The sequence below is a fragment of the Mesocricetus auratus genome, unplaced genomic scaffold, assembly GCF_017639785.1.
Source record: "Mesocricetus auratus isolate SY011 unplaced genomic scaffold, BCM_Maur_2.0 Super-Scaffold_100003, whole genome shotgun sequence".
NCBI classification, from domain to species: domain Eukaryota; kingdom Metazoa; phylum Chordata; class Mammalia; order Rodentia; family Cricetidae; genus Mesocricetus; species Mesocricetus auratus.
Window position 1 is genome coordinate 88,902,951 of NW_024429188.1, and position 13,063 is coordinate 88,916,013.

The window sequence follows — 13,063 nt, forward strand, 5'->3', positions numbered from 1 at the left end:
CCTTCTGTGATGGAATGGCAATAGGCCTAGTCTTCTGTAAGAAAGCAATCACAGCCGGGCGTTGGTGGCGCACGCCTTTGATCCCAGCACTCGGGAGGCAGAGGCAGGCGGATCTCTGTGAGTTCGAGGCCAGCCTGGTCTACAAGAGCTAGTTCCAGGACAGCCTCCAAAGCCACAGAGAAACCCTGTCTCGAAAAACCAAAAAAAAAAAAAAAAAAAAAAAAGAAAGCAATCACAGCTGCTTCAAAATCAAGAGTACACTGAGTAGGGCATGGCCATGTAAATATTTAATTCCATCACTTAGGAGGCAAAGCCAGGAGAATCTCTGTGAGTTCAAGGCCAACTTGGTCTATATATTGAGCTCTAGGACAAGAGGATCACATAGAGAGACCCTGTCTCAAAAAATAAAAATAAAAATGAATGCTTGTGGTTCCAGAGGACTCAGGTTTGTCAGCATCTACATTCTAGAGGACTCAGGTTTGTTTCTGAGCATCCACATCAGTCAGCTTACAACCTATGGCTCTAAGGGATCTGACACTCTCTTCTGGCCTCCATGGACACCAGCACACAGCACACGTCATACACGCAAACACATACAAAGCATTTAAAATTAAAAATAAATGCCTGCTCATCATGGAAAATATAATTTCTTTGTAATAAAACACCATGTCATCATGTGCATATGACGCGGGAAATATAAAAATGAAAACTGAATCACATTATGAAATATAGACACATATTGAGCAAAAGATATGTTCAATAATGTTCACATCTGCAGTTATTCATAAAGACTGCAAGCAGGCATGGTGGTGGTGCATTGTGTTACCAGCTACTGTTGTTACTGGGGAGGCCGACTCATGAAGATCACTGGAGTCCAAGAAAAAGACACAAGTCTGGGTAATGTAGCAAGACCTTGTCTCAAATAATTAAAAATGACTGCTACTTTATCCATTGTATACATATGCATTGATGCACACATTCTATTTATTTATTTATTTTTATTTTTTTACGAGACAGGGTTTCCCTGTATTGTTTTGGAGCCTATCGGTCCAGCCCGGCCTCGAACTCACAGAGGTCCGCCTGCCTCTGCCTCCCGAGTGCTGGGATTAAAGGCGTGCGCCACCACCGCCTGGTGATGCACACATTTTATATTGTGGCTCACTTGCAAGCTCTTCTCTTCATTCATCCACACTCCCATTCATTCTTCTGCTTGTTCAAACAACTGAGTAGCTTCTTCTACTAGATGCTGCTATGTGAAAATAAACATTGGCCGGGCTTTGGTGGCGCACGCCTTTAATCCCAGCACTCGGGAGGCAGAGGCAGGTGGATCTCTGTGAGTCCGAGGCCAGCCTGGTCTACAAAGTGAGTTCCAGGACAGCCTCAAAAGCTACAGAGAAACCCTGCCTCAAAAAACCAAAAAAAAACAAAAACAAAAACAAAAAAAACAAACATTGGAGTGCAAGCCATCCCCTTGTGTCTATCCTGCAGAGTTCATAATCTGGTGAAAAGGGCAGACATCAATGACTCAATCCCACTTGCAAGGTTACAATCACAGCTGCGAGGTAAATAAATGGAGAAGCTGGTTGAAGAGGTAACCCTGACTGGAATGGAAGGGAACTTCAAGGAGACATACATGCTCCTGTGGACATATAAAGCAAGTTGCCACTTGAACAGTCTGGAGTTAGAAAGTGAAGAGGAAGTGGCAGCTGGTACTGTGAGGGACAGATCCATGTGCCTGAACCCAGCTAGGAAGTAGAGGAGATTGGAAATGGCCTCCTTTTGCGTCATTTCAGGGAATGAGCTTGTCAGGAGAGCACTGTGAAAGCAGAGGCAGGGGTGAGTTGTGTCTGGCAGAGCTCACTCTGGCCGGCAGGGTAGTGCTGTGGGAACAGACTTTCTCAGTACTGGCATTGTTGCTATTTGGAGCAGGAGAATTCTGTTGAGGACTAACCCATGCAAGTTGCAGCATGTTTAAAAGCATCCCTGGTGGATGCTATTAGTGGCAACCCCTCCCAGCTACAACCAGAACTGTCTGCAAAATCACCCTCATGGGTTGACTGTGCCAGACCATAGCCTTTGTTTAATTAATTTTCTTGGCTGACTACTTCATTTCCTCTACCCAAACACAGAGTCATGCGTAGTCTTGACTGTGGTACCCTTGCATTTCACACTTGGGGCTGGTTGTCCACTCAAAGCTTTGTGTAGCTAGGGGTTTGATGGTATTTTTTTAGATAATCACTCCGGAAGAAAATGTCATCATAGAAGTATAAAAAATATTTTTGTTTTCTTTCCTAGACAGGGTTTCTTTGTGTAGCTCTGGCTGTCCTGGAACTCACACTGTAGAACAGACTGCCTTCAAATCCAGAAATCTGCTGGCCCTCCTAAGTGCTGGAATTAAAGGCATGTGCCACCATCACCTGGCAGAAGTATAAGTTATTAATACCCCAACCAGTATCTCCAAGAATTTACAAAATGTATTCAACAGGGTTCTTATTTTAAGCACTGCTGACAGCTGCCTAGCATGATCCAAGCACTTAATGAGTAGCTATAAACTCAGAATGGTGGCACACATGTAACCCTAGCACTTGGAACATGAAGGCAGGAGCACCAGGAGTTTCAAGGCCATTCTTAGCTACATAATGAGTTCTAAACAATCCTGGGATACATGAGACCCTGTCTCAAAAAAAATGTAATTGCCATGAGCAAGAATAGTTTAACCTAGCCGGGCGTTGGTGGCACACGCCTTTAATCCCAGCACTTGGGAGGCAGAGGCAGGCGGATCTCTGTGAGTTCGAGGCCAGCCTGGTCTACAAGAGCTAGTTCCAGGACAGCCTCCAAAGCCACAGAGAAACCCTGTCTCAAAAAACCAAAAAAAAAAAAAAAGAATAGTTTAACCTTTCTTCTCATCTGTAAAATGGGAGCCTTGGCTGTTAGAATTGACCCTGTGCATTCTGCTTTGTGGAGGACTAGAGCTCAGCTTCCAGTACCATCAGGTAGCTCACACCCACTTTTAAGTCCAGTTTCAGGGACTCCAGATGTGCACCAGCACTCCCGCTTTTTGTGGTGCTGGTGACTGAACCCAAGACTTTACTCACATGCTAGGCAAGTACTAGCAACTGAGCTAATCTTTCTTTGAAGTTCAGAATGACCTGGACCTCACTTCATAGCCCAAGATGGCCTTCAGCAGATAGCAATCCTAACTCAGCCTTTCAAGTGTTAGGGTTGCAGGTATGAGCACCACACCCAGGGGATTTTATTTCCTGAGAGAGCAAATGTCACAACTGTTTCAGAGATGGAGCTGGGATTAAACACCAGGTGTGAATGCAACACCCAGAATATTTTTTCTCATGTCACCCTGCCTTCTGCAAGCAAACTCTTGAGTTAGAACCCTGGAATGGGAAGGTCCCAACACCTTCTGATTTCTTGAATCGACTCCCATCGAAAGATCCCTCTTTCTAGCCGGGCGTTGGCAGCGCACGCCTTTAATCCCAGCACTCCGGAGGCAGAGACAGGCGGATCACTGTGAGTTTGAGACCAGCCTGGTCTACCGAGTGAGTTCCAGGACAGGCTCCAAAACAATACAGAGAAACCCTGTCTCAAAAAACCAAAAAAAAAAACCCTCTTTCCACTATCTGGGGTTGCTTATCCAGTATGTAGCATATACTGCTGAGGGAGGGAGTTAAAACCCCAAGTATCTACTCATGCCCTAAATATTCTACAGCAGGTTGGGTGTGGTGACACACTCCCAGCACTCAGAAGGCAGGGACAGTTAAATCTTTATGAGTTTGAGACCAGTCAGTGCTACATAGTGAGATCATCTAGAAAAAAAGTCCTGCTGGGTGGTGGTAATGACGGCACACCTTTAATCCCAAACTAGGGAGGCATAGGCAGGCGGATTTCTGAAGTTGGAGGCTAGCCTGGTCTACAGAGTTCCAGGACATCAAAGGCTACAGACAAGCAACAAAATCCTACAATTAAACCAAGCACTTTGAGCATTGTCAGGCCTCTTCTGCACTCAGTGGAGGCTCCAATCTACAGAGGTTTACAGCTCATTTTAAACCCAGTTAACTCTCAACCACCATTCTGGTGCTGCCTTTTCCAGATGGTCAACATCGTGCAACCAGATCATTTTCCATTTCTCCCACCATCCTATTCAAGACAAAGCTGATATATGCCTTTAGTGTTATATTGGCCTTGTCATTTCACCTCCCAGGTTGTCAGGACTGTCCTCAACCTCCTCTGAAAAAAATTTAAATTGCCCACTGTTTAACATTTAAACCTAACTGGGTATCCTGTGTTATCTGGGCTTTTTTGTATCTGCACCATCCCCTGGACCTGGAGTTACAGTTGTGAGCTGCTATTGGATGCTGGGAACTGAACCCAGGTCCTCTGGAAGAGCAGCCAGTGTTCTTAAACGCTGAGCCATCTCTCCAGCCCCTGAAAAAAATTTTAAATAATGTAATAATGCTGGTTGTCCTGGAAATCACTATGTAGATCAGGCTGGCCTTGAAATCAGATACACACCTGCATCTGGAATGCTGGAATTAAAGGTGTGCCACCATGCCTGGCTATTTAAATTATTTGTATCTGTTTGCATAATTTGTAAGTACCCTGAAGCCAGAGGTATTTAATCTTCTCGAACTGTTTGGGGGTTTGGCTAGTTTTTTGAGACAGTGTTTCTCTAACAGCCCTGGCTGTCCTGGAACTCAATTCACCTGCTTCTTGTCTTCTGAGTGCTGGCTCCTGTGCCACCAATGCTGGGCTCTCTAAAGCCGCTTAGCATGGTGAGTCACTTGATGTGGGTGCTGGGAGCCAACCAAACTGGCCCTTCAGAGTGCTAAGCACTAAGCAACCTCTCTAGCCTTGATTAAGGCTCAAAAAAACTTATCTAAGCAGGGCATTAGTGGCACACACCTTTAATCCCAGCACTCGGGAGGCAGAGACAGGCCAGCCTGGTCTACAGATCAAGTTGCAGGACAGGCTCCAAAGCGACACAGGGAAACCCTGTCTCAAAAAACCAAGAGACTTATGTATGCAGCACCCCAGGTGGCCCTGAGGTGACCCAAATCCAGGACTTCTGCAAGAATATCAAGCACTCACTAACTCCAGCTCCCAGAACAATTCTATACACACACACACGCACGCACGCAGCAGCTTACTTGGTCTGGTAGGGGAAAGGGAAATACAGTACTTTACAAACCAGAAGAGCAGTTTGAAAGGCTCAATATTTTTTATTACTGGACAAATCATTCCCAACTTAAATATATGACCAAATCTCCAGGTCAAAAATGTTAAGCGTCATCTGGTAGCTTTGCTTGCGTTGACCATGATTCAGTGCAAACTCTCAATTCTTGCCATTGATTGTGTGAATCCTTACAGGCCCAGCTTGGTTCTCCTCCAGTGTCTTCTCTTGGAGTTGTACCTGCATAGGATGAATCCACAAGTTACAAGGCGGCATGGTCACAATATAACTTTATTTACCAGATTTGGCCTTTTAGAGAATAGGATAAGGAGCTTATTAGAGAGTTCCAGGACAGTCAGGCCTACACAGCAAGACCATCTCCAGAATGCTACACACATGTCATTGATGTATGGGGCTGGGGCAACTTTAAAAAAGTGGTGCGGCCCCTTTAATTCCAGCCTGGACTTCACAGAAAGGTTAGTCTCAAATAAAGGAGCAAAACAAAACAAAAAACTGTATTAAGCTTACCAGCCCTAGCTACTCTCACGGGTAGGCAACCTTAAACCACAAAAAGCATTTGGGGGAACTTCAGGTCCAAACCCCAGCATTACAGAGCAGGTTCAGATAATTTAAGTGGAAAGGGAGAAGTAGGAAAAACTTTCTCCCCAAATCCCCACCATTCTGATCCACAGACCTGGATGGGATAGACACATAGTCTGAACTCCTGTGGATCACACACAAAAGCTCAGGGGGGAAAGGTGCCTGCTGTGCAAACCTGGTAACCAGAATTCACCCCTAGAACTCACATTTCAGGTAGGAGAAAGCAGCTCCCAAGTTGCACAGAACAGTTTGGTGTTCATGTCAACGTGTCATGATTTTACCCCCATAAAGGCAAAATCAGAAACAATCAACATGGCTTTTCTTTCAGCAGGATAATGGCAGTACTCCCACAAAATGAAGCACTGTAATTGCGACCTGCTTTAAGTTCTTAAAGTTGGAGAGGGGCTGAGGGTTAGAGTCCAGAACTTGCTGATGAGCAGAGTATGCAAGAGGCCCGGTTCAAACCCTGGCACCCATGAGAGCCAGCAATAGCTAACTAAGTATTAACTAGCAGCCACTACTCACATCAGCTAGAGCTCTAGAAAACTGAGGTTCATTTACAAAGACTGTGGCAGCTCACACCTGTAATCTCAGCACTTGGGAGCTAGAGGCAGGATGGCCAACTTGAACTACACAAGACTGTTGCAAACAAACACCTTGTCTAGCACCTCAAAAATTTCCTTAGCATTGTATGCAAAGACTATAGGTTTGAAAAGTCTAGTCCTGACTGCAATTAACGTCTCTACAGCAATTAACTAGACTGTAAGGCCAGTGTGGGAAGTTGATTTCCAAGCTAAGTAGCTAAATTACTAAGAACATGAACCCTCAATTTTTAAAAACATTTTATTTATTACATATACAGTGTTCCGCCTGCATGTATGCCTGCTGGCCAGAAAAGGGCACCAGATCTTGACAGATGGTTGTGAGTCACCATGTGGTTGATGGGAATTGAACTCAGATCTCTGGAAGGGCAGTCAGTGCTCCTAACTTGAGTCATCTCTCCAGCCCCTGAATCCTCAATTTTGGCCACAGTAGAATCACATGCCAGCACTTGGCAGGCAGAGATGAGTCCAGTGGCCGCTTGATCTATATATTGAGATCCCGTCTCAAAAACAAAACAAAAACCCCACAAAACCACCATTCCCTAATTTGTTTCTGAGGCAGTCTGGCCTATAGAAACCCTGTCTGAAAAAACAAAACCCACCAAAAGAGCAGCCAGGCAAGATGGCTTCACCAGTAAGGGTGCTTACTATCAAGCTTGAAGAATTGAGTTCAGTTGCTAGAACCCATGTGGTCAAAGAGAAGCAACTCTGTCCCACAAACCATCCTCTGACCACATGTGGGGACGCACCCCACAAAAAATAAATTACAGCAACACAAGTGTTAACACACCAGAACTGTCGATGGCTACCTGGCAAATTGTCATGACTTCTTAAAGCCCACTTCTCCCTCCCACACTTGCCTCCCAAGCCTCAGCTAGAACCCAGTAAGGCTCTTCCCTTGCCCGTGGGAGACCCTAGGTTCTTCTGAAGCTGTTTTGCTGCCAGGATAGCCAATCTCCTTAAGGAGGGACATCTGCCCCCAAAGCCTAGCTGTGACTCTAGAAAGCTGCCCCACGTGGACTCATACGCAAAGGAAAAACAAAAGGGAGTCGCAGCACAGGCCGAGGATGGCCGGGACTGCATGTACTTTTTCAGCTGAGCTATCTACGTATCCCTAATTATGTAAGAGCTAATGAAAGGACCATGAGGGTCTTACCTGATTTTGTTACCGGTTTTCATCCGAATCCACTGAGGAATAGGACGATTTTGCTTTTGTTTCTTGGCCAAGAATCGCTTGATTCTGAAAGTCTTGTGAGAAGACTACGGAGCAATGCAACAAGTTTAGTGATAGCACCTGATACTCTCAACCTAACATCTGGCCTGCAAAATATACTTCCGGGAAAATCTCCCCAACACCGAACCACGGAGTTCTCAGAAGATCATTATTTCTCTGCACTCAGAGTTCATGGCTTAAACAACTCGTTTCAGATCAAGAGTGTTACAGTGTCAGGTTTTAAGCCTGTCTGCTCTATAAAACATACTAACTTATCCTGCTGTGCTTCAGATGCAAACATGGGGCAGCTAAGGTTGAAGGAACTAATTTACTGGAACGAGGATAGCTCTGGGTCAATACCGCGGCCAATCATTTCAGCCAATGACTCTAGGTACATTGTCCGGGTAATTTAGATGCATGTAGTCCTTGACACTCAGGTATACACCACACACATAAAAGGTAACGTGCACTCCTCCGACCTAAACCACAGTAGGAGTTGGAGATTGTCCTTAACAAATTTAGGTACAAACTCCAGGCAATGACTGATGTGCCGCGAAGCAGATGGATGATTCCACGGAGTGACGTGGAGCCTCTGAAGAGAGATCTCATTAAGTCCCGTTAACTGTTACTGTGCAAGTTTCCCTTCCGACCCTGTGCTCTTTGTGCACGCCAAGGGAAGGCTAGCATTCAATTAACAGTGATCTACAAGGGGCCAAGCCTCTCTTTTTGTCCAGAAACATGCAGATAACCGCGCGCTCAAGGTTAAGCAAAGCAAGAATACTCTGCACCCCTCGCCAGACTGCAAGATGAGCAGCGCGAAACCGCGAGGATAAACGGGCTTGCTCATTTAATGCCATACCTGCGACCCAAGTGGTGGCTTAACTCCCATTAAAAACGAAAACCCAAAACCTGAAAATGCATCCGCCCCTTGATGCTGTGCACGCGCACCGTAAAGCCACAGCGGCCTCCGGACTCGGGAAAGCCACCTAGGAACGGATGGCGGCCGATAGTCTTACCATGGTGAGAAGTCGACTCAGGCGTACAACGCACGATGGCGAAAGGAAGACGAAGAGGAGGCCGCAACCGGAAGAACACGATTAGAAGCCTCAGCTAGAGGTGGAGCTTAGGAGGTGACGCGCCGAGCCTATCCTAGCCCCGCCCCTCCGCTCCCATGGGGCCGTGGGAACTCGCGCGGGATTTATACGAAACACAATTCTCAGGCCTCGGCTTCCGTGAGTGTGTTCCTCTAGGTGATCGTCAGCGTCCTGCGGGAACTCCTTCGTGGCTGTGGAAGTTGGCCTTTGCGGAGCATCTTATCGAAAGCCCTTAGCAGAACCCGGGAAACGGGATAGGGATTACCAACTCGGAGGAGGGTGGGGGGAGGGCTCCCGTCACTTCCGAGCGCCGCACCGCGACTTCCGCCCTTCTTTGGGAGGAAGTTTAACGCAAGGGGCGGGGTTGAGGGTTGGGAATACGCCTTTAGGGTGGGTGGGCGGGTGCAAGGGAAGAAGGTGATGAGGGTTGTTCTCTACTGTAGTAGAGAACGCAAGTTCGGTTCCCAGCATCCGTGTTAGTCGGCTCACAACCGTCTGTAACTTCAGCTGCAGAGAATAACATGCTTTTGGCTTCCACAGCTATCTGCATTCACGATTTACATACACATATCCCCTGTGTAGACACACACACCTACACAACCGAAAGAACTAAAAAAATAATTTTAAAAAAGGCATACCCGGGCGTTGGTGGAACACGCCTTTAATCCCATCACTCGGAGGCAGAGGCAGGCGGATCTCTGTGAGTTTGAGACCAGCCTGGTCTACAGAGTGCGTTTCAGAACACAACTCAGGTTCAAATCCCTAAACGCGAATGCTTGGGGCATGGTGGCTCATACCGTTAATCCTGATTGGTCAGGAACTCACTCTGTAGACCAGGCCGGCCTCATACTCACAGAGATCCACCTGCCTCTGCCTCCCGAGTGCTGGGGTTAAAGGCGTGCGCTATGCCTAGCCTGAATTGGTACTATTTGCAGAGGACCCATATTCCATTGCCAGCACCCACAATGAGTGGGTCAATACCACCTGTAGTTCTAGTCCCAGGGGATCTAACACTTCTCCCTGACCCTGTAGCCACACATAGATAAAAAATAAACTGTAGCCGGGCGTTGGTGGCGCACGCCTTTAATCCCAGCACTCAGGAGGCAGAGGCAGGCGGATCTCTGTGAGTTCGAGGCCAGGCTGGACCGACAGCCTCCAAAACAATACAGAGAAACCCTGTCTCGTAAAACCAAAAAAATAAAAATAAAAATAAAAAATAAAGTGTAGAAAAACAAATCTTAACAAAGTTTTCTTTTCTCTCTCCGCCCCTCCCCCACCAGGGTTTCTCTATGTAGCCTTGGCGGTCCTGGAACTCGCTCTGTAGACGAGGGTGGTCTTGAACTCACAGAGACCTGCCCGCCTCTGCCTCCTGAACGTGAGACTCAAAGTGTGGACCACCATCACCAGACTAAATCTTAAGAAAGTTAAAAGGAAGTGAAACAGCCAGGCGTTGGTGGCGCATGCCTTTAATCCCAGCACTCAGGAGGCAGAGGCAGGGGGATCTCTGTGAGTTCGAGACCAGTGTGGTCGCGTGGTCTACAAGAGCTGGTTCCAGGACAGCCTCCAAAGCCACAGAGAAACCCTGTCTCAAAAAAAAAAAAGGAAGTGAAACAAAGGCAACTTTGTGAAAACATCAGTTCCTAACACTAAACAATTGCTTGGGGAGAGGAAGGGCCCTCCTGTGGTTTCAACCAGTTGATCCAGTTTAGGGTTTTTCCTCAGCTCCACTTGGCAGCTTACAGGCAGGAGACTCCCAAATCATCTCATCCTCTCACCACCCTGCTTACATGGTACTCCCAGTTCCGGTTACAATGTTACTCACGGACAAGGACTTTTTTTTCATCCTTGTCTCCAATGACTGGCACATAGTGAACAGCAGATGCTTGCTAGAAGAAATTTGAAGGGGCGGGGAAGGGGACTTGACTCAGAACCGGACAGGCCAGGCAACAACCAGAGGGAGGTGCGGACGGGAGAACTGCCCTGAGTTTACTCAGCTGCTAACAGCCAGAGAGGAGGCTGGCAGTGCCAACTCATTGTTTATGGTTGGGGAGTGGCCTTTTTCCTAAGGTCAGCTCCCCTGATCTCTGCCTTCACTTCTGTTTTGACTGCCTTTGCAGAAACCTACACCATTATTGGTTATTATCCCGGGTATTCCTTCTCTTAGATGTCCAAATACTAAATATACTTTAGTGTTCCTTATATTTCAAACGAGCATTTATCAACACCATCTGCCTGTTTATTTCATGGCCAGACTTCTATAACAAGTTATAAATGCTAACTGACTCTATTCTCAACCTTAAAGATTTCCAAAATGCTGGCCATTATTGGTCTAGCATTCACCACATCCTGTGGCTCTCTGCAAGTATCATAATTGAGTTTTCTCCTGCATTCAACTCTGCAGGCCATTCCCCTTTTTCCAGTGCTGACTGGCTCCACCACTAAGCTTTATTCACAGCTCTGTCCACTACTACTGTTTATTTTTGTAGCCCAGGCTGGCCTCAAATTTACTATGTAGCCAAGAACAGCCTTGAACTCTCCATCCCCCTTGTTTCTTGCTTCCAAGTGCTGCAATTTTAGGTCTGAGCCACTATACTTCTTGAAATGTTCTTTTGGATTAAGTAGCACCAGCATATTTGGTTTTTCTCCTACTCTATGGTTACTTCTTGTGTGTCTTTGTAGAGGCACATTTTTATTGGTTTAGGAAATGTTAGAATTCTTCAGGCTGGAATTTAGCTCTATTTCTGTCCCTGCTTTATTCTCTTTGGCTCAGTGACAGAATCCATGCCAATGGCTTCAATGACCATCTAAAATTAGATGAGTGCCTAGATGTTTCTTCTCAAGTTCTAACCTCTTCTGATCTATTTGCCCCATGTCTACTTCCCACTTGTCATTCACTCGTCACTATGACATGGTTTCCCTCTTCCCAGTTTACAAATACCCGAACACTGCCAAATCCAATGACAACTTCATACTTTTTTTTTGGTTTTTCAAGACAGGGTTTCTCTGTGGCTTTGGAGGCTGTCCTGGAACTTACTCTGTAGACCAGGCTGGCCTCGAACTCACAGAAATCCTCCTGCCTCTGCCTCCCGAGTGTTGGAATTAAAGGCATGTGCTACCAGCGCCCAGCTCCAACTTCACACTTCTTGTCTTCCTTAACCTCTCTGAGGCATGGGACATGCTGAGCCACTCTCTTGAAAATTTTCCTTATCAGCCAGGCGTTGGTGGCGCACGCCTTTAATCCCAGCACTCAGGAGGCAGAGGCAGGCAGATCTCTGTGAGTTCGAGACCAGCCTGGACTACCAAGCGAGTTCCAGGACAGCCTCCAAAGCCACAGAGAAACCCTGTCTCGAAAAAACCAAAAAAAAAAAAAAAGAAAATTTTCCTTATCTGGAAGTATGTGGATGATTTTGGATGATTCTCTTTCAATCATTTTTAGGGGCATTTCTACATGCTTCTTGGAAGTGGCTTCTATAAGTTGAGAAAGGTGGATATGATCAAGATACACTGACATTGCTTAGGGGGGCTGGAGAGATGGTTTAGAGGGTAAGAGCACTTGCCACACCTGCAGAGAAGATGGTTCAGTTCCCAGTACCTACATGGCAGTTTACAACTGCCTGTAATTCCAGTTTCAGGAGATCTGATCTTTGCTGGCCCCAGACACATAAAATAAATAAAATGGGGTTTCAGAAAGATACATTGCATACATGTTTAAAATTGTCAAAGAATAAAAACATTTTTAATAAATGTGAAGAAATATAAAGCCATAAGCTAGCCTATTAGTAACGGGTGACAGGTGCCACACTAAGTGGAGCTGGCAGAAATCAGGCAGAAGCTCAAGAATGTGCCCCTTGTCTGTCATGCGGCAGTGTGGGTAGGGAAGAGATGCCCCCCTTTCCCATAGCCTGCAACAGTCTAAAGCTGACCCTCACCCCTCACCAGCTGCAGCATTCAGGAAAGCAGGCCCCGCTCCTCGCCTAGTCAGCACAGCAAAGCTGGCCGGGTATTTGGAGGTAAGGGTGACAGCAAAGGACAGCTGTCCCCATTACTCGCCTGACATATGGCAGCATGGGCAGAGGAGATGCCCCACTCCCACCCATCAACACCTGAGACAGGTGGAGGAGCTGGTCATTAGGTCGGAAGAGCCTGAGAGCGGCCCCTACCCCTCACCAGCTGCAGCACTGGGAAGAATGGCCCCTGTGCCTCCCAAGGGCAACACAGTAGAGCTGGCCCTGAAGGTGTAGGTGTGGAAGAGCAGACCCTGAGGACATGGAAGCAGGAGAACTGGCCCCGCCCCTGACTGCTGCAAGAGGGGAATTAGCTGGGGCAATTCTGGAGAGTTCATCCTGGTGGTGAGGACAAGGGTGAGCTGGCA

The 13,063-nt window shown here is 46.8% G+C and overlaps 1 protein-coding gene and 1 non-coding gene across 2 annotated transcripts; both read right to left on the reverse strand.

The window, feature by feature from the left end:
- Positions 1 to 5,211: 5,211 nt before the first annotated feature.
- Positions 5,212 to 8,770, reverse strand: Rpl39 (ribosomal protein L39). The gene is made up of 3 exons (XM_040744555.1): positions 8,614 to 8,770; positions 7,541 to 7,644; positions 5,212 to 5,422 (listed from the first exon to the last, which is right to left on the reverse strand). The coding sequence occupies exons 1-3, from the start codon at positions 8,614 to 8,616 to the stop codon at positions 5,374 to 5,376; spliced, it is 156 nt and encodes a 51-aa protein (XP_040600489.1). The 5' UTR covers positions 8,617 to 8,770; the 3' UTR covers positions 5,212 to 5,373.
- On the reverse strand, positions 6,033 to 6,164 carry LOC121140095. The gene has a single exon (XR_005876928.1). It is a non-coding gene; the product is annotated as a small nucleolar RNA SNORA69 (small nucleolar RNA).
- Positions 8,771 to 13,063: the final 4,293 nt, after the last annotated feature.